This window comes from Agelaius phoeniceus, chromosome 1 (genome assembly GCF_051311805.1).
Source record: "Agelaius phoeniceus isolate bAgePho1 chromosome 1, bAgePho1.hap1, whole genome shotgun sequence".
NCBI lineage: Eukaryota > Metazoa > Chordata > Aves > Passeriformes > Icteridae > Agelaius > Agelaius phoeniceus.
The window spans coordinates 40,533,637-40,553,497 of record NC_135265.1 but is presented as its reverse complement, the minus strand read 5'-3'; the positions used below and the strand labels follow the sequence as shown (position 1 = coordinate 40,553,497).

The following is a 19,861-nucleotide window of genomic DNA, read 5'->3' as shown; positions in this document are numbered from 1 at the left end:
CATACAGCTTAAAAGCATGTAAACTTTTCTTCTTCCCTTCAGATGTGTGTGTTCTGAGCCTGAGAAACCAAGCAATGAAACATTGCGTATGTGGAAGACTATGAATAAGTCTCGTGAAGATATAGCATGGAATAATCTTACAGTTTCTGTGAGTATCTGGAAGCTATATGTATGTATCTGTGTGTGTATATGTGCATATGAATAAAAAATAAACACCTGCACAGTACCAGTGTTTATTACATTTTTTCATCTGATTTCTTTTTTTAACTGAACCTGGACTGTTTTCCTTAAAACTGTATTTTTCAACTCTCTTAATTTCTTCCATAAGGCTTTACACAGTTATTGTAGAGGACTAGATGAGTGAGTCCAGAGAAGTAAATGCTAATATAAGTCTGCTTGAGGTAGCCACCTTAATGCTTTTAGGCACCACAGTAATCTTCCTGTAGGGGAACATGATGAGGTGAATAAGCAGGAGTTTGCTTTCTTCCAGTTCCTGAAAGAAATATTTTTAATATAACGTGATGATGGAATTGGTATTTGAAGTGTGGCAGTAAACACATTTCATTAGTTATTAGACATTGGTACAAAACTCCCAACAGAATCTAAGGAACTACCTAAATATTGATTGGAAGAAAATAATTATTTGAATTTAAAAACAATTATTTAGAATAGGCTCCAAGGTATTAACTTAAGAATTGGATATTTTATACCAATATCTAATTTTGTGTGTAGGTGAAGAGGAGGTAAGTTATCATGTGCAAATGCTCTGGAAAGCTTTTAGAAAGAAACACTTTTGCTGATAAGTAGTTTCTTGGGCAGTGTGCAGTGGAATAAATGCAGCTGTGTGCAGCCACTTTGCTTACACTGGCATCTGATTCCCACCTGCTCTTGAATTTGGATTTGCTGCTGGTTTTGTTATGCTTGTTAGGTTGGCCATCTGAGGCTGTCTAGAACAGCAGTGGATATCTGTATATGGGCTCCCCTTGTGTCTGAGGATAGGCATTCACACTAAAGCACTTCTTTTGCACAGCAGAAATACCACGTAAAACCTCAGTGCTTTACTTGACTTGTAGCAGGACTTTTTTCTGTGTGCTACCTATGGCTCCTAGTTTACCATAATCATTTAGGATGACAGTTTCTTTTGGACTTAGTTTTTTTTATTTCCTTTATATTTATTACTTATTTTATATGCCTTTTCATCTATATGTCTTTACCTCTAAAGCATCTTTAGTCTTACCTAAGAGACAGAACTGACCCAGGATTTGGTGTTATCTTATAAGCAAGGTAGATTGTGAAAAGGGAGAACTTGTGCCATAAGATAAATTTTCAATGAATTAACTGATAAATTAGGCTAGTGATAGCAGTGCTGCTTCCAGCTACCTGAATTATTGGCTTGTGTTTTCCCTGTATTCCACGTGTCTACTTGAACTTTCTGCTCTGCATTTCTGTCATATATGGATAGCTGTCATCTGACTTTGTTTTCTTTTTTATTTAAATCCATTATTTACGATGCCTTCCTACTTCACTAGAAATGTTTTCTTATGGTTTGGGTAATCTTATTTTATAAGACTGTGTTTTTTCCCTTAACTGAGCAAAACAAAGTCAAAGAGATAGGAGAAACTGAGGAGATCCTTTTTTATGTTTGTTAGCTTAAAGTTGATGTTGGATATTCTGCTTTTCCTTCATTGAAAAACAGAATAGAAGTAATGTGACTGTAAATAAATTGTTTCTTCTTGGGCGTCTCCCAGCATTTTGTCATCCTGAAATAATCAGTGGTGGCTACTGTGGCTTTTCTGGAACAGACAGCACATGTCTGGCTTTTTCAGGATGAGGTAGTCATGAAGGAAAGAACCCCTTGTTGGAATTATGAACTTTCTCAAATGTGATTTATATAGAAAAGTTGGAAGCTTAGTTAAATGTACTGAATTAATAAAACAGACTTACAAAGAGTTTTTCTCTTTGCAGGAATGTTTAGAATATCATGGTGTGTTTCGTGGATCAGCTTGTGGCCATCACGGACCATATATTCCAGATGTTCTTTTCTGGTCTGTCATACTATTTTTTGCAACATTTTTCCTCTCCTCTTTCCTTAAGAAATTCAAGACCAAACGCTATTTCCCAACTAAGGTAATTCTGATTAGAGACTAGACTGTTGTTACCTTGTAATATATACACCTTGATATAATTTAATGGAGTTGAATTCTGTCTTGAGAAATTTCTTTTAAGACAGGAAAGGAAATTAAAACCCAAAATTCAGCTAATAATTACAAAGTTTAGGACATTTGAGGAAATAAATAATCTACAAAAAATTCGGTGTTTATTCTGTATTTTTGTAGAATTACAACAAGATATTCTAAACTTTTGAAAGATCTAAGCAGTCCATCTCCTCACATTAATCAGTATTGCCAGGTGTCATTAGTAGAGACAATATTGCTGCTCTTTTCCTCACCTAGCCATACAAAACAATTAATTACTTTCTCCAAACTACTGATGTCTATTGGGTTTTGAGTGGTTCCTCGGGGGATTGCTATTTCTAATAGATGTTAATGTGATGATTCTTTTGAGATTGATTTATGTAACTTCTGCTAGGCAAAATGAAGTGGTTAGATCTGCTATAAACCTCAGCTCATCCCTGTAATGTCTTCCTAATGTTTAATAAAGTTATCTTTGATAATATGAATGTATTGCAAATTATCCGCCTCGTATTGATTAAAACATGAAAATATGAATATTACTGACCTAAGGTACCAGGAATTACCTGTGATGGCTGAGCCTCCTAATGGGATTGAGGGGAGAAGGAAGATGATGGAGTTGTTTAAAGTAATTTGCCTCTTGCAGTAGACCACTTTTAAATGAGTGAACAGCTGTATGGAATACTTGTCTTCTGCAACTTCATACTGTGCTGGCAGGCAGCTTAAATTTGAAAGTAACAAGAAAAAATAGATAATGTTCAGTGGTAGAATAATATAAATAAACCTTGCTTTTTGTAGGGGAGAAAATCATCTTTCTACACATACAAATTATAATGGTGAAAAAGCAAGACTTAACACAATTCTTTTCTTTATAGGTGCGTTCCACCATCAGTGACTTTGCAGTATTTCTGACCATAGTAATCATGGTTTTGATTGACTATCTTATAGGAGTACCTTCTCCTAAGCTTCATGTTCCAGAGAAGTTTGAAGTAAGAAACAAAACCTTTTGAAAAATATAATTTTTAAAATGATTGAAGTTTTATGAACAGTAGAACAATCAATTGTACAGAAACAGAAGTTTCTCTTTTTTGATTACAATGTGGTTGATCAAGTAGTTTCTCTTTTCTGTTTTGGATGTATGTCTCATCTGACAGAAAAATTTATGTTTTATATTATTACTGAAAGAGAAGCATTCTTTTGTGTAGATGTACAAAATGAAGGAATCAAATGGATTTGTTTTAATTTTTCCCATATAAATGCCATGTTCACCTGTAACAACTAAATCAGTCTTTTGGTCAAAGCCATTGGGAAACAACCTAAACATATACTTAAGGGACTGATCTGTTGTTCATTGAAACTGTTTGTAATGATAAAATCTGCATTCTATTTTAGTAATTTAATTCTCATTGTTGATGGGTTGGTATCCTTTTTTCAGCCCACCCGAAAAGATCGAGGATGGTTCGTAGATCCTCTTGGACGCAATCCTTGGTGGACACTCTTGGTTGCTGCTGTTCCTGCTTTACTCTGTACCATTCTCATTTTCATGGATCAACAAATAACAGCTGTTATTATAAACAGGAAAGAGCATAAACTGAAGGTAAAAGTCCTTTTGATGGAAGTCTAATGTTGTGTAAGTTACTTAAAATCAGATTCATTCTGCAAATTTGTGAAATTACCATCAGCTGCTAAATATAAATTGACTAATCAAGAACAAATATAATTTTGTGGATACTCTCAAAGTATCTGACTTTTGTAGTTGTAGGTTATTCACCTGCTGAGTTAGAAGTATGATCATATAAATAGAAAGATTTTCAAGTTATTTGTTTCCTTAATTTTACAGAAAGGCTGTGGTTATCATCTTGATCTGCTCATGGTTGGTATTATGTTGGGAATATGTTCTATCATGGGCTTACCGTGGTTTGTTGCTGCAACTGTCCTGTCTATAAGTCATGTTAACAGCCTGAAAGTTGAATCTGAATGCTCAGCACCAGGAGAACAACCAAAGTTTTTGGGAATCCGGGAGCAGCGAGTGACAGGATTGATGATTTTTGTGCTGATGGGGACGTCAGTGTCCATGACTTCTGTGTTAAAGGTAAAAGAGACTTTTTCCAAAATATTTTCTTTGTGCTATTGATATTGTGATTTAGCATTTCATAATGTGAGAAAGTTCTTTTATGTTAAATAAGATATGCCTGGACTCATTCTCAAATTGCTTTTTTAGCAACAGATGTTAGGTGAATAGAAACAATATGGAAGGATGCAAGAAAATGAAATCTGAGAAAGCTAGGAATGTAGTGAGTAGTGAAGAAAGCAACCTTTTCCTGTGTTACTTAATTTTTCTTGCCAGCTTTTTTTTAGTTTTTTCAGTTCAGGTTACCTAAAAACTGCAGTTTTTATGTAAGTGCTTAAATGGAGAGAGAAAAGGAGTGTGATAAAGAAGTAAAGCTACTTGAGCAGAAGTAATATAGTGTAGCTGAAGGAGTAGAAACATTGCTTTAAAAGGGAAAAATTACATTTTTCACTTCTTGTTCTTCAGCTTACTAAACTTAATTTGATTCTTAGAGTGTCAAGATTATTTTATATATTATGATCACACTATAAAGGTGATTTTGCAGGTTGTGTTGTAGCATCAGATTACACTTTATCTCCTAATTTATATCCCTAGTGACCTTTTAATGACTCTGTTGGAAGAAAATTAATTCAGTTGGATTTTGCTCAGATTTACTAAAATCTGTTCAACTTCTACTCTGTTGTTTCAAGTCCAGTAGTTAAAAGGATAAATGAAAGAATTATATTTTTTTGTTGTCAGAAATGCAGATAACTGCATAACTGCTGGTATTTCTAAAGAACTTTGTAAAAGTCTGTATAAACAAAAACAGATCTCAAGTAATTTCGTAAGAAATGCAGCTTCTCAAATTTAGATAATGGGAAAGAATAATCCTGTAAACATGCAGCTATAGTTTAATAAGTAGTTATGTATTATAAATTTTAAATAGTTGACCATTTGTATATCTATTAAAGACTGTAAAGAATAAGACCTTGGAGTTACTAAAAAAAAAATTCAGATTTGACAATCTCTCATTAAAGTTACCAAGAGCTCAGCTGTATAATGTCAGAATCAAAAGCAGAAACACTGAAATAGATTTATTGTTGCTCAAAAGCAATAACTATAAGTGGTGGTTGCTGAAGTAAAGTGTTTTAAATCCCATATTCTAACTTTTTATTCTTAGAAATGAATATTTTTTGGTTTATGGGCCCAGAGTAATAGGAATGGAATTATTACTCTTTGCTTTTAAGAAATGTTTTTCTTTTTCAGTGTGAATGACTGTTATTGTTCGAAAGAAGTAAGGAGAACAAAGCCTTGCATCTGACAGTTGTTGTGCTTTTTTTCCATGTGTGGATTTATACTGATTTATTGCAGTAGAAGACACTATATCAAATTACAGAACTTACAGGAAGACACTAGTCACACACACACATACATCATGAATCCCTAAGGCATAGTTTTATTTCATACTGTTTAAATAAAGGGCTTTGTTCAGTCTTGGTAGCAGCAGTTTTTATTAAGATTTCATGTTGTATCTTGGCTGTCCTTTGCTTGGAAGCTTAATGAATTCAGGAGCAAAGAAGGCTTCACTGCAGCGGGTTGATGCAAGTGCCACTGAAATCAGTGGACAACTTTGTTATCTTAGTAAGCTTTAAGTCATATAAAAATAGAAAATCACACTGTATAAAATTATATAAGCTATCTATTATATATTAAAATTTAAATTTTTAGAAATATAATCTTTAATAAGATTTAAATTGGTCTTCTTACTGAAGCAAAACTTAGGTCTGAATAATTAGCAGATTTTCATAGCTCAGTAGGTATGGTGAGGTATTTGTATTGTCTGCTCCAGGTGTTCAAAAGTAAAACTTAATGTGGCAATTTAATGAAGTTGTACAGAATACAGTAGTCTTGATACAGTTCCTGTCAAACAGCAGCATAAAGCAGTATATTTAGCATAAATAGAAATTTTTCTTGCAACGTAGAAAATTGAGTGAGTGAGCAGTCAAGGCAGAACCACTTTTTTATCCTGGTGATAACCTTGTTATTTCTAGATTTTTTTTTTTGCTGCTCAATGTATTCTTTTAAATAAAGGTCCTCAGATTTCACTTAAGTAAATATAAAGTAAAAAATAACTTGGTCTGTGCCTTTCACTCATATGGACTGCTCTCTTATGTCATGTTGATTCCACTTTTAACTGTGGGTGTTTTTTCCCCCCTAGTTTATTCCAATGCCAGTTTTGTATGGTGTCTTTCTTTACATGGGAGTATCTTCATTAAAAGGGATTCAGGTAAAGTCTGATTTTAACAAGCAGTTCACTTTTGTTTAATACTGAATGAAAAGGAAGCTGTAACACTCTGCATTATGTGAGGCACAATAAAGTTGTTCCATATTTTCTAAATAGCATATAGGATAATTTCCTGAGTGTCATGTTCAAGTATTTGTTCTTAGAATATTATGTCTTCACTTGTCAGTTCTTTTTTATTCTTTCAATAATGTAACTAAGAAACAAATTTTCTGAAATATTCTGGAATTTTTTATTATTAGTGAGGATGGGGGGGACAACCCCTGCAAAACAGCCCACAGTTCCACCCCCTTGAACATTCACTGTCTTTCATTAGTATTTAATTTGGGATTATTTTACATTTCTGTAGTCTCCTAAAAACATTCATTTTCTTCTGAAGAGGCAAAAAATAATTAACTGAAGAATGCTTTTATTTTTCCATGCAGTTTTTTGACCGTATAAAACTGTTTGGAATGCCTGCCAAACATCAACCTGACCTGATTTATCTACGTTATGTGCCACTCTGGAAGGTCCATATCTTTACAGTTGTTCAGCTCACTTGTCTAGTTCTGTTGTGGGTGATCAAAGCCTCTGCAGCTGCTGTTGTTTTCCCTATGATGGTAAGTTTTCTGGTTTGCCAGTTAATAATTTTTGTACAAGACTCCATGTATTATTCAGGGTCTCTTCAGAAGATGTTTGCTGCCTTTAAGAAAGAAGGGAATGGGAAAGAAACAAAAAGCCCTGGTAGTACAAGCTGATCACCTTTGAAACACAAAGACTTCTCATTTCCTGAAAACAAGCAATTCAGTTGTGAATAGCTACTGAAAGTGGAAATGATTTACCTTTGGGGTAAGATGAAATCTAGTACTAGAAAAAAGGGCTTCAGTTACAGATTCTGAGTGTTCTTAAAGTGTGTGTGCATTTTTGTTTATTTGAATAGTTTAATATATAAAGTATTTTTTCTGTGGTTCCCTTTAGGTTCTAGCATTAGTGTTCGTTCGCAAGCTCATGGATTTGTGTTTCACCAAAAAAGAGCTTAGCTGGCTTGATGATCTTATGCCAGAAAGTAAAAAGAAGACAGAAGATGATGAAAAGATAAAAGAGAAAGAAGTAAGTGTGAAAACAAATAAACTGAGCATGTTGTAAATTTCTAGGAAATACTTAATGCAATTTAAAAGAATATTATGTGACCTGAGCATATGACCTCATATACCAGATACATATTTTTAAATTCTTCACTTACTTAAGAAATTAAATTCTTTACTAGAGGAACAGTTGGTGCTGGTTAAGGAATTAAGTCTCTGTTTCAATTATGCTGTTATGAACTATGATTTTTATTTGTGATAAAAATTTTCAAGCAAAGTGGAAAGAAGCAGTTGTTAGCACAAAAATGTTGAGTTTTTTGGTCTTTCATCAGATTAGAGGGAAAGAAAATGGAGAGAAAGGAGAGGGAGAGGGAAGTGGTGGAGTAGGATTTCTTTGTTCTGCTTAAATTAGTCAGAAAAGTGTTCGTAATATCAGGGGCATTTTGCTCATGTGTGTTTGTGGAGCTGCCATTTAGTGCAACTACTAGTTACCAAAAATACAGTAATATAGCTTCTGGAACTTCTCCATAAAAGTCCTGCCTTTCTGTGCACCACCTAGATGAATTCCTTGCAAAGCTTGTAACACCCTCCTTCCCCAGTCTCCCATGTTCCTTGTCTTAATAAGACACTTCAAAGAGGAAAGGTCATAAGCTCTGTTTCCTGCATTCAACTGTGGTACCTACTCAGAAGTGCCTTTTACCCCTATGGAATACCTGTCATATAACTTGAATAAGTTGAGATGATAACTGAATAAATTGAGATACTACTGTGGTTTCTGCTATTTGAGTAATCTTACAAACTTCTTACTTGGAATTTACAGGAAGCAGAGAGAATGTTTTCAGACCACGACAGTGTACACCTTGCATATGGAGAAGCAAATATAGATTTTCCTGTAAAAACTCTGAAATACAGGTATAAAATGTGTCTGTTGAAAAATTCTTTTATCAGAGCCTAAAATTTGCTTTATATTAAGTTGGTTGTGTATGAGTTGAAATAATTTTTTCCCCAAGCTGGTAACTTAGCCATGATTAGAAAATATGAAGATACATCTCATGGTGGTACATTAGTATTTTTATACTGCATTGTTCTTTAAAACTGCATCTTAATTATAAATTTACATGACCATCTTGAACAGATCAGATGACTCAATTTCGACCAGCTGTACTAAAGGTGAAGAAGCATCCTTGGTCAGTTTTGATGGAATATTTGTGTGCTACTGTGCATGAAATGCTGAGCATTAAGCAACTAATAGCATCAGTTGAGCCATGTGTTTGCCAGCCACTTGGGTTTTTCAGAGGAAATCTAAGTGTATAATTATTTGGTTTACCTAAGTGAAGGCTAAAGTCGTAATTTCTGTGATGCAAAAAACCTGCTTTATAGGCAACTATTTCTACTTCAAAATGTTATTTTCTGAACATAAATGTACAAATAGATTCTCTTCCAGAAAAGGAAGTACTGGAATTTCAGTCATGGAAATTCTTTCAGCTTTGGTGTTAGGCATTTTGTCTCAGTTGGTGTTTCCCTTACTGGGGTTGTATTTAGCTGAGTGGTCAGGTGTTCTCAACTGTTCCAACACAAGTTTAAGATGTGACAGATGAATAGTTTACAGGTTTTCTTTTTGTCTCTAATACTAAGGGTTCCTAGGTTAAAAATTTGCCTTCCTATGGATCTAGGGTAGTACCAAGTATGTCCTGATGAGAATTGGGAACAGACAGAAATTTGGATTAGACAGATATTTCTGCTGAGTGCTGTTGTCTGTTCTGAGAGCAGGCTTAATCAGACTTAAGCAACTCAAATGAAAATGCTAAAGCTTTTCAAAAAAACATTTGAGTTGCTAATTGCTCTCACAGTAGTGCTGTGACTTCATAAACTGTGTACGTGTGTTTTGTATGTATTCTGCTGCCTTATATGTCTTGTGGGATCCCTGAGGAAGAATGGCTTTAAAAATTTTTTCTGCCATTTGAAAAACTTAGAGATGACCTGGGGTAGATTCTGAAGCTTAAGTGTGGAACAGAACAGAAAGCAGACCTACAGGCAGCACCTGAGTCTGCTTCGCATATAACTGTGGAGGACAAAAGTGGAAATAGCTTTAAAATCTTTACATCTGTGAGGGTAAACTTACCTTCTGCAACACTTGGGAGGGAGTGGTCTGACAAAATAACCTTGCAAAATATCTAATAAGGCTTTTGAGAAAAAAACCCAAAACTTATCTGTCAAGATAATTGGAATTTCTAGATTTTTTATAGTTTCAAATGTCACTTGAATTTTTGAAATTTCATTAACCTTTGCTCTTTTGCCCTTGATTATTTCCTAAAGCCACTTAAAGTAACTGATCCATGAAAGCTTTAGCACAACAGTGTGATTCAATTTATTATTTCTGGGCATGTAAAATAATTTTCTGAACTTAGGTATGGGTTACCTGTCAAGTATTCTCAATATCTTACTGGTATCTATGTGAAAAACTGTTTTGAGATGCTATGTAGTTATGGTAGTGCTAGTGACTATCAGATGACTATTTTCAGTTTTTTGTTGAAGTATACTTTTAAGAGGTGAACTCAACTTGTGGCTGTGTAAATATTGAAAGAAGGCACAACTGATGTAAATGATGAGTGACAGTAAGTATAATAGTGTTGCAAGGAATTGAATACTAACCTGAAAGTATGTTTGTTCTTTAGCACTGATCCCTCAGTTGTAAACATATCAGACGAAATGGCCAAAACTGCACAATGGAAGGCTCTTGCCATGAGTACTGAGAATGCCAAAGTAACCAGAGCTAACCTGAGGTAGCTATAATTACTCACACCTTTTCTAACTAATTGTCTTGTGTTTAACAGCCATACTTGTATTTATTGAACTATATCTTAAAAAAACCCCATGGTTTATGAATCTGAGTTACTGACTTCTTACTTTGGAAGAATTTGAATTTGAGCTTAATTTTTCCTCTTTACTCTGAGGTTTATCAGTTTCTATAAGGAATTATTTCATTACTATTTTATTACTGTATTATTTTAAGTAGTAATTTTAAAATTACTATTTATTTACTTAATACAAGTGTTTATTACTCTGATGAGCTTAGGATTTCTAAGCACTAGTATGTACATGAGCATGAGAGTGGTTTGATGCTCAATAATACAAATTCCACTGAGAATACAAGGTAAGTCCAGCACACTTTGATTGTTGCTTTGTACTGCCCTAGGATCTGTTTTTATGGGGGAGTGTGTTGCTTGGATTGCTTTTCCACAACTCATTTTAAATGTCTAAAACTTGAACCTGTCTCAGATGCTATCTTCACTGAAATATACTTCAGTGAAGTGCATGGACAGATCATGAGCCCTCAGTGCTCTGAACTTTCTCTGTAAGCTGACACTTACCTTCTATGCTGGCCAGCCTTTCTTCTCTGTGAACTCCCCATCAAAGAACAAAGTCTGAGTGTGATGTATCATTCTGCTATTTTATCCTAACTTATTTCCTGTCTAGCTGAATCTATCTAGGGAAACAAGCCAAGACATGAGTATCTGTGCAGAATATTCCCAAATTCCTGAAAGGCTTATGATTTATAGGACTACTCATCATCCATGCACCTATTGCTTAGCACTTTTTATGTAGGAAAGGGGTGAATGGGCATGTTTGCCTCAGAAAACTAAACCTAAGCAGTCCTGTTGTCTATTGTATGCATCTTCTATTGGTTGATCCTTTTCAGCCAATTCTGTCAGAGGAAGACATATTTGAGAGATACAAAATTGTCAGGTTTTGTATAAAATTACATCTCAGTGGAAGTATTCATAGTGAGGAGGGAGTGTTCATGCTCTGTGCAAGGCTGGAGCATTCCTACTCTGTTCATGGCTCTGTCCAAGCCATCTCAGGTCCTGCTGGAAGCACCAGTAGTGACCTAACACTTGTATACCATCTGTCTGTTCACCACACGCACTGCTCCAAACGAGGCATGCAAGTACAGTTTTGGCCAGACAGCAGGTCAGCCAAGGGTAAAGGAGACAGAGAAAGAGCTTTGAGGTGTATTGTAAGAGGAAAAGCTTAAGAGACTCATTAGTGCAGGCACCATTTCCATGAATGTCTAGGCTGAATTGCTTAAATATTTTTAAAATGTTAAACACATATTTAAGTAAAATATTTCAAAATCTTGAGTACCACATGAGCAAGACCATCAAGAAGACAAATTGAAGAGATAAGAGGGTACGTGTGTCAGTATACCCTCCTTATTTAATAGGTGTTTTCTTCCTTGCTAAATTCTTAGAAGCAGCCCATTACAGAATTTGTGGATGATTCTAGTGCATTATCTGATAGTCATTGGGCATATAAGGCTTGAAGAGATACAGGCCTGCATTTCTTTTTCCAGAAGAATGAAAATGTTTAGATTGGTTTTCAGGCAGTTCTAATTTAGTACAATTTCATCTCTCACTTTGCTGTTTCCTGAGTAGGTTAAGTTAGTATGGAATTATATGCAATGCTAGCGAATCAGGTTTCTGATCAGTTTGCAGTGTTTTTTGTTGTGCTTTGCCTTTTATTCATTATTCCATCTATTCATTATGTTTTGCTATAAGACACTTCCCTTTGATTCTATAACATACCCTCCTTGAGCTTAGTACAGTAAAAAATCCATCTTGGTAGGGAACTTGCTAAAACTACAAATGGAAAATAAGAACCACTGGTGCCAGAAACCAGGTTTTTATCAGGCAATCTGATAGTGCATTAATCTTGAAAATGTTGAAAGGAAGACTTCTTGAGCCTTAATTCAATTGGTTGCTGTTTTGAGGTATTTGCTATACTTTCTTTGCATCCTGTTGAGATTCAGAGATGTCACTACTGGTCATTCAAAAGTAATTTCCAGTAAATTACTGATTTCAGTTCTGCTAAGGTTTTTCTGCTTAACTGTCTTCATCTGGTGGTACAGACAGACATTTAGTGCTGTGGTAAAAATGGTTCTGTAGGCACTGCTATTTTCAGATTTATATTCAAATACTAATGCAGTTCGAAGGAGGCATGTCTTTTATAATTCCAGATGACATGTTGTGTGGCTTGGCATGATTTATTAAAAACCATGTATTTTTAAGAAGATCAATTTTTTATTTTTTTTCTTTTGTTTTTCTGAATGGATTCAGATTGCTTTTTCTTTTTTCCTCAGCCATCTATTGTAGTTTACAGACTGTGGGGTCCCAGCACAGTTGTATATTCTAAGGAGACCCAGAATTTTTCTCTTTGCATGAATTTCTAATATATTTTTTTCCTTAAAGAGCAACCCTACAGATGTGTCATCTCTTTTGAAATTCATCCTCCCTCTTAGACTGTTCCATTTCATCTTCTACTGACTTCCAACTACCTTGTGACATTCTTACTGTCCTTCAGTCAGGCACTGTTCAGTGTCTGTGTCCCTAAGAGTGTCAGTTGTTCAGGTGACACTTGTCTTTTGGGTCTTCTGCTTCACTTGAATGGAAGGTTCAGGTTACACAGGTTTCTTACTGTCCTCTGCTGTTGTTGGAAGTGTGGTTTCCCCTTTTGAACAGACTGAAATGTCCTCTCATTCTTGTGAACAGATGGTTTCCCTGCCCAGGAGTAAAGATGTATTAGTAATACTGCTTGTTATGTATTTTTGACTATTTTTACTTAGACAGTTTTGCAGGCTGTGTTGGGGATTTGTTTGTTTGTTTTTAAAGATGCTTTGCACGAACAGTTTCAAATCAATAAAAGCAGTGGAATTGGATATGTATTTATGAAGGAGATATTGGTGCTTTCTGTCTTTTAAGTTTGTACTGTTCCTGTGAATATTATTTAACAATTACTAAAATGTAATAGAAGTGCCTTATCATAAAAGCATCCTTATGTAAATACTTTCACGGTTCATTTTGAAGTACAAAACATTTGAAATTTAACCTTTCCTAAAGTGGGCCAGACTTTACATTTTCTTCTTTGTTTTCAAACAGCCCTGAAAAACCAGAAAGTGTGAAAATAGAAGTGGAAAAGTCACCTGTTGTGAGATACGTGGATGCCGAAACATCTTTATAGAATGGAACCAATGGGAATTGCTTGTATTTGTGTGTGTATATATATCACTGTAGGATATTTTACCATGGAAGTGTGATTTCCAGTTTAAGGAGCAACACATATTTAATTTTTGCCATTTTTTTGGGCACTGTAGATATGCTTGCATAATGCAAAGATCTTCCCAGCAAATAAGATGAGTGGTAATCACACTTCAGCTATTTATTTTATTGGAAATTTTATTTTCATTTTAAAATAGGAGGACTGTAATGAATGCTTATTGTTTTCCATAATCAACATGTGCATAAAAGTTACATCAGCTTTTGCTGATGATTACTGGTCCACATTGCTTAAAATTTTGCAATACCTCTGTTCATAATGTGCGCCACAGAAGTTTTGTTTTCCATGCAGGCAATTAGTGCTTGTTTTTGCAGGGTATACTTTTTTTGTGGTTTCATAGAACAAATGTTAATGTGCTGTTGACAAGAACTACTGTGTTTTATGTCTCCACTCCATGCTAGTGTTTTCTGGATTCTGTCTCTCCTACTCTACAGGAGTGGCCTAGAGCCCTAAGTCAGGTGGTTAGTTAAGCCTTAAAATGTATCTAAATACCCTGGTGTGCTGCTTTCTTTGGTTTTCTGAATTCTCTTGAGTTTTCCTTATTGTCCAGTAGCAGTATGAGTGCAGTAATGGCAGTTACAGTCCCAAATCAGTATTTGCCATTCTGGACACTCCATGTTTACACAATATAAATTTGATTTACAGGCAGCAATTGGTCTATAGGAAATTATAAGTACTTACCACGTCAGTAGTCTTGAATTCTTTTCTTCCTGTTTTTGCTTACATTTTTTCCCATAGATTTTCAGTGTCTGATTTGCTCAGCTTTAAGATTTTGGAGTATTTCATATCTTCATCAAATATATTTCTTGGTTAATAAATTTTTTAATTTACTGTGTACTTGATTAAATTAGTTGTAGCTCAATTCTGGAATAGTTTTATGATCAGTATTATTTTATGGATTACTAATTGCTTGTGGTATTTGTATGTATAGTTCTGATCCTCTCCATTGTAAAGGGCATATATGGTAGCACACCAACTTATTTTTAAACACATTATTTATTTTAATTAGTATAAATTTCTATCATGTAAGATGAATTGAAAAAATAAATATTCATTTATTAAAGTAAATGGGATTTTTTGGGGACTCCACTGATAAAGATGCAGTCAGTGCATTTATTGTACTTACATTTTCAAGTTCTAGTGTTTAGCATTATAATATTTGAAATAATGAGAATTTTATATATAAATGAAAATCTTGATGACTTACCTGCGCAGTTTCCATTCTTAATATTTTTTTTGCCTTATGCCTTAGTTTTTTTGGCTTTAATTTCCAACATTATCTCTTTACATTCTGAATTGCCACTAGCCCTTTCTGGATGCATTACAATGGCTTTAATTAGAATCTGTGCTCATTTAATACTAGAAGATGCTGTTTGCTTAATGCTGCTTTTGGCAGAGTTGGGAGTTTTACCATGGACCAAGTGATAAAATTCTCAACGATTGCAAAAGGAGCTGATTCTGGAGGAGGGCAGACTTTATCTGAAAATACCACTTGAGGTGGAATTTTAGTGCTCTTCAGCCAAGTGTCACCTGTAGAGAAGGTAACTGTATATTACAAAAATAAGGCAATCAGTGGGAATAAATAGAAACATTTAAAAATAGAATTTACATTACATGGACTGTTACTCTTCCCTTTAAATGTAATGCAATTATTTAACATTTTTTTTTCTTTCCTTTTTTCATTTAACTGAATTCTGAGAAGTCAGTTTAAAGAAAGGAAATCGTAGTGTACAGCAATATGAATAATGGTATCCAAACTGTCATAACAGGCTCAGGTCAGTGGCAAAGCAAGAGAGGTCTGCATTACCAGTTTGAGCAATACTGTGTAATGACCTGCATTCTTAGATAGTAGTGTAGCTCGTGCCTTAGTTTGACTTCATGCTCTTTCAGAAAGTAACCCATGGTTTCCCTCCGATCAAACTGAGATAACAATGAAACTACAGCAGATGGTTTCTCAAAACTTTGTACATTACTTTAAAAAAACCCAAACAACACCCATCTGCATGTCAGTAGTTGACAACTAAGTACCTCTTGCCCTGAATCAAGGAGGGAAGAGATATTTTGAGGATTTTATGTAGCATCATCCACAATACAGTACTTCTGTCCTCAGTAGTATTTTTCGTTTCCTGTTCACAGTCCTACAACAGTTTCCAAAGACCCAAAAAATTATTAGAAGCCTCTTGGATTTCTAACTCTTTAATGCTGGAAATCAGGGTTCCATGGTGCTGCATACCTTGTATCTGGCTTCTACTTCAGAAGTTTTGGTCATTATTACAGGAGGTGGATATATTTTGAGTAACGTTGAAAGGAAACAAAACCAAAGCCCCACAAGTCTAATCACAGTATTTATTTAATTGTGTAGATATTTTAATCAGTACCAGAAATACCATGACTTGGCAAGCCAGTTTACAGTGACCTTTAGTTCCAGTGTTCTTGGGCAACTATTGGCAACTCTGCCAATAGTTATACTTGCACTTTCTTCCCATATGAACAGGAGAAGATCTGGTATGAAGTACATAAATCCTTGTTGCTAATGTATGGTTAAGTGATTCAGTGGTCATTTTACACCTTCTCTGCTTTAAAGTCACACATAGTATTAAAATAAGACAGCTAAGGATGTAGTTTATTGTATGTAGATGTATGTTTTGCCTTAAAGGATGCAAAAGAGCAGTGACAATTGCTGTGCACTGATTTTTATTTTTTTTTTCCATAGGGCTTAAGCCCTGTAAAAACGACGCCAATGGATTTCCATTCCAATAGCTAGAGGAAAATAACCAACCCTGCACTTTTTATAGATGCCTTGGTTTCCTGGAATGGAGCTTAGTGCTACTGTGTACCTGGCTGCAGAGCCACCTCAGGAAGTCCCTTTTTTTTTTTTCTTTTTTTTTTTTTCTTCTTTTTCCTTATTTCTTTTTTTTTCTTATTTATTTATAAATATTGATGTTTACATGAAATCTAGGTCTTAATTTTGACCACTCCATTTAAATTATCATCTAAAATGTATCATTTAAAATGCAGTTTTGTGTTTAAATTATATTCTAGAAAACTCATTTTCGTATGTATTACAGTGACACGTTTTTCATTCTGTTTACATATGCCCAAGTTAACAACAATTTCCTCCTAGATGAACTTTGCAGCTATAACATAATATTTTATATAATTGTTCCGTGAAATGTTCCAAATTGCCAAGTTTGTCATCATAAAACCTGTCAGGGTAGAACTTGGTGCCCTAATGGCTTTGGGATCTTTTTCAACCAAGTATCTTGGCCATTTTTTCTTCATTTAATGCAAGTTCTCCTGTAAGTTATCATTTGCTTCACCTGCATCTCTGTCTTTATCCGGTCACTTCCTAATTCGTGCCCTTTGCAAAGGCAGGTTCGACAGGCTGTGAAATATTTCTGTACCAAATGGGTGTCTCGTGGCAGAGCCTGCGCTGCTCTAAAGGGTTTGTCTTGTACATAGGTTCTGGAAATCAGAAAGTGAATGGTTCAGGACTCTCAGTTCACAAATGAAATCTGTCAGGCAAGCACCACAGCGAGCTTAGTTGTCTTTTTGCTTTCTTATGATTAGTAATGTTTTAATTACTCATCTAGGACAAAATTATCAAGTACAGTAAAACGTGGGAAATACTTTGTTTATACCAACAGTAATTTATTTGATGGCAAATTTCAAGACTATAGATGCACACGGCTTTGAGTCAGCGTAAGTGTAGTGCTATAAATAAAGCAAATTGCTCAGTAAGTTTGTCAATTTTATTTTATAATGTTTTTAGTAAAAACTTCTAGGACTTTGTAGTTGGCATTGAACTTTGCCTAAAGACACTTTCATATTGAATTTAGTATCTGTTGACATTTATTTGGAATAATGAATGAGTTTGAAAATCGATACTTTTCTAAATGATTTTATTGGAAAGACACATCACTTCTTGTATTTTCCTTTCTGTTGTTGCTGATGCTCCTGTGCAAAGGTGTCTTCCAGGTTCAGCTTTTGCAGCTGAACTGCTGTTTTGATTTTAATATTCTTTATTTGAAATGTGATTACATACTGTATGGTTCGAATTTTTTATGACTGCTTTTCTAATTACAGTGACGTTTTCTTACTTTATAAACAAATCCAAAGCAAATGAAAACATTATTCCAACTGTAGAATCAATATTCAGTTTATACGGAAAACACAATTCTCAGACTTGTTTTTAATGTGATTCAGCCTTTGTGTTGTATTAATTACTGCTAGAATAAAATTATCTTTTGTAACGTTTCAGAAAGTTGGTAAAAGCAATAAACAATCTCCTGGACTCCATTGGGGCCGCTTCTGTTTTCATTGCCCAGGGGCGCTGGGGGCGGGCCCGGCCCGGGCTTCCCGTGCCCATGGCAACGGCGCCGGGCCTCGCAGCACGGCGGCTTGCGATTGGCTGGCGGGCCAAGAAGAGGTGAGGCGATTGGCCGAGGCGTTCTGTCCCGGCGGAGCGAGCGTCGTCGTAGCCGTGTGGCGGAGTGGAGGCGGGGCGGGGGGAGCGGCTGAGGGACCGCGGGGAGCGGGACAGGAACACCAGAAAACGCAGCGCTGGGACGGGAGAGTCCAGTCAAGGGCAGGGAAGGCGGTGCAGTGTCCCCATCCTCCTCCCGTTCCGCTTAATGACGTCCTCCACAGCCCTGCTCCTTCACCAGCTCTGGGCTCTCAGTAGGCATTGAACAATCTCGTGGTTCCCAGAGGCTCTGAGGAATGGCGGTACAATTCCCTATAAAGATCTGCTTGGTAGTGAGAACGGAGGGGGTGAACTTCAAAGAGATACGTGTTACTCTCGAGTTGATACCGACCTGAGCTGCTCACTAGACCTCAGAAATCCCCTCTTGTTTTCTTTTTTCTTCCTTCCATATGTGAACTGCTGTTTAAGAAGATGGAATTAGGCAAACTTTCACTCTGGAAATTAACCAAGAAACTGACATTTGGTGGACCCAGCAATCTGAGAATAGGCCTGGCCATTTATGGAATGAGTGAGGTGGTACAGAGGGAAAACAAAACAGAAAAAAGCAAAAGACAATCCCAAAACAGCAGTAGCTTAAATGTTTTCATTTGTCAGGAAAACAAGAAGGACCTTACTCTTGTTAACCTTTAGAGAATCTCCAAAGAAGTAATTGAAGAAAGATTGAGACATATATATGTGTGTGGAAGTTTTTGTGTGTAAGAAACACATGGATTTCCATATTGATTCAGTTAATGAAATGAAAGAAATATTCTTCAAACATTGTCTGTGTGGGTTCTTCAATTTCCTAGACATAGGCTATCACTGGTGGGGATCTGTTATGACTGCCATGCTCTTTGAGAACAAGAGGGGAAGCCAGCCAGAAGTCCCTTTTTTCCCCAGCAGACTGGATAAGGAAAAGTACCTTTTGGGAATTTTTCATCACCTTTGATGCTTCCTTTGGATTATTTTGGCCATGTTTGAAATAAATTTCTGTTTCAACAGTAATATATTTCTAATTTCTCTTTTAGGAAGTGAATTTTCACCTGACCTTCATCTGACCCAGATTATGGTATTAGATGAGGTATTAGATACATTCCTATCCAGCAACAGCATCAAAAGTCTTATTAAAGCCACCATATCTACTGCTTCTTTATCCACCCTAAGCCTGTTATCTTGTGTATGATTAGACAGTGGAATTCAGCCACTGCAGCGATTAAGAAAAGTGTTCAAGGGAAAATCTAGAAACTAGTTGGCTTACAAACTATCCATATGTGCTAGTTATTGCTAATAAAGATTATAAGGAATGTGAGACATCTTCTTGTTGAAGAGACCATTACACTGTAGTCAGTGGGGGTAGATTCATCCTCCAACACTTTGTGGTTTTGTTTGGTTTGGGTCTTGTTTTTACCTTCTTAATCTTATGTGCTTATGTCATCTGGGACAGATACTAGACTGGGCCACAGATCAAGTCTGGGGTAATTCCTTTGTCTCCTGTTTCTCATCATGTGGATTCTTTCATTTCTGACGGGGTTCTTGGAGCATTTCTTGTCCTCTCCTGCATTCCAGTGCTATCAGAATGCATCTCTCTTCCTGTGTAATTGAATCAGCATAACTAATTAAATGTAATTATCCCCAGTTAAAATGAATGCATTACTATTGCTCTAATTCCACTGT

At 35.6% G+C, this 19,861-nt stretch overlaps 1 protein-coding gene across 7 annotated transcripts in view; it reads left to right on the top strand.

The window, feature by feature from the left end:
* SLC4A7 (solute carrier family 4 member 7) overlaps window positions 1–18,021 on the top strand; it is a 93,827-nt gene extending 75,806 nt beyond the window's left edge. For all 7 annotated transcript variants that reach the window (XM_077176978.1, XM_077176965.1, XM_077176970.1 and 4 more), the window contains 11 exons: window positions 43–148; window positions 1,966–2,127; window positions 3,068–3,181; window positions 3,628–3,789; window positions 4,033–4,284; window positions 6,461–6,529; window positions 6,970–7,143; window positions 7,502–7,633; window positions 8,429–8,520; window positions 10,284–10,391; window positions 13,545–18,021. In XM_077176978.1, the coding sequence (XP_077033093.1) occupies window positions 43–148; window positions 1,966–2,127; window positions 3,068–3,181; window positions 3,628–3,789; window positions 4,033–4,284; window positions 6,461–6,529; window positions 6,970–7,143; window positions 7,502–7,633; window positions 8,429–8,520; window positions 10,284–10,391; window positions 13,545–13,626 (1,453 nt within the window). In that variant the 3' untranslated portion in view covers window positions 13,627–18,021. The remainder of the gene's footprint in view (window positions 1–42; window positions 149–1,965; window positions 2,128–3,067; window positions 3,182–3,627; window positions 3,790–4,032; window positions 4,285–6,460; window positions 6,530–6,969; window positions 7,144–7,501; window positions 7,634–8,428; window positions 8,521–10,283; window positions 10,392–13,544) is intronic.
* The last annotated feature ends 1,840 nt before the right edge of the window (window positions 18,022–19,861 follow it).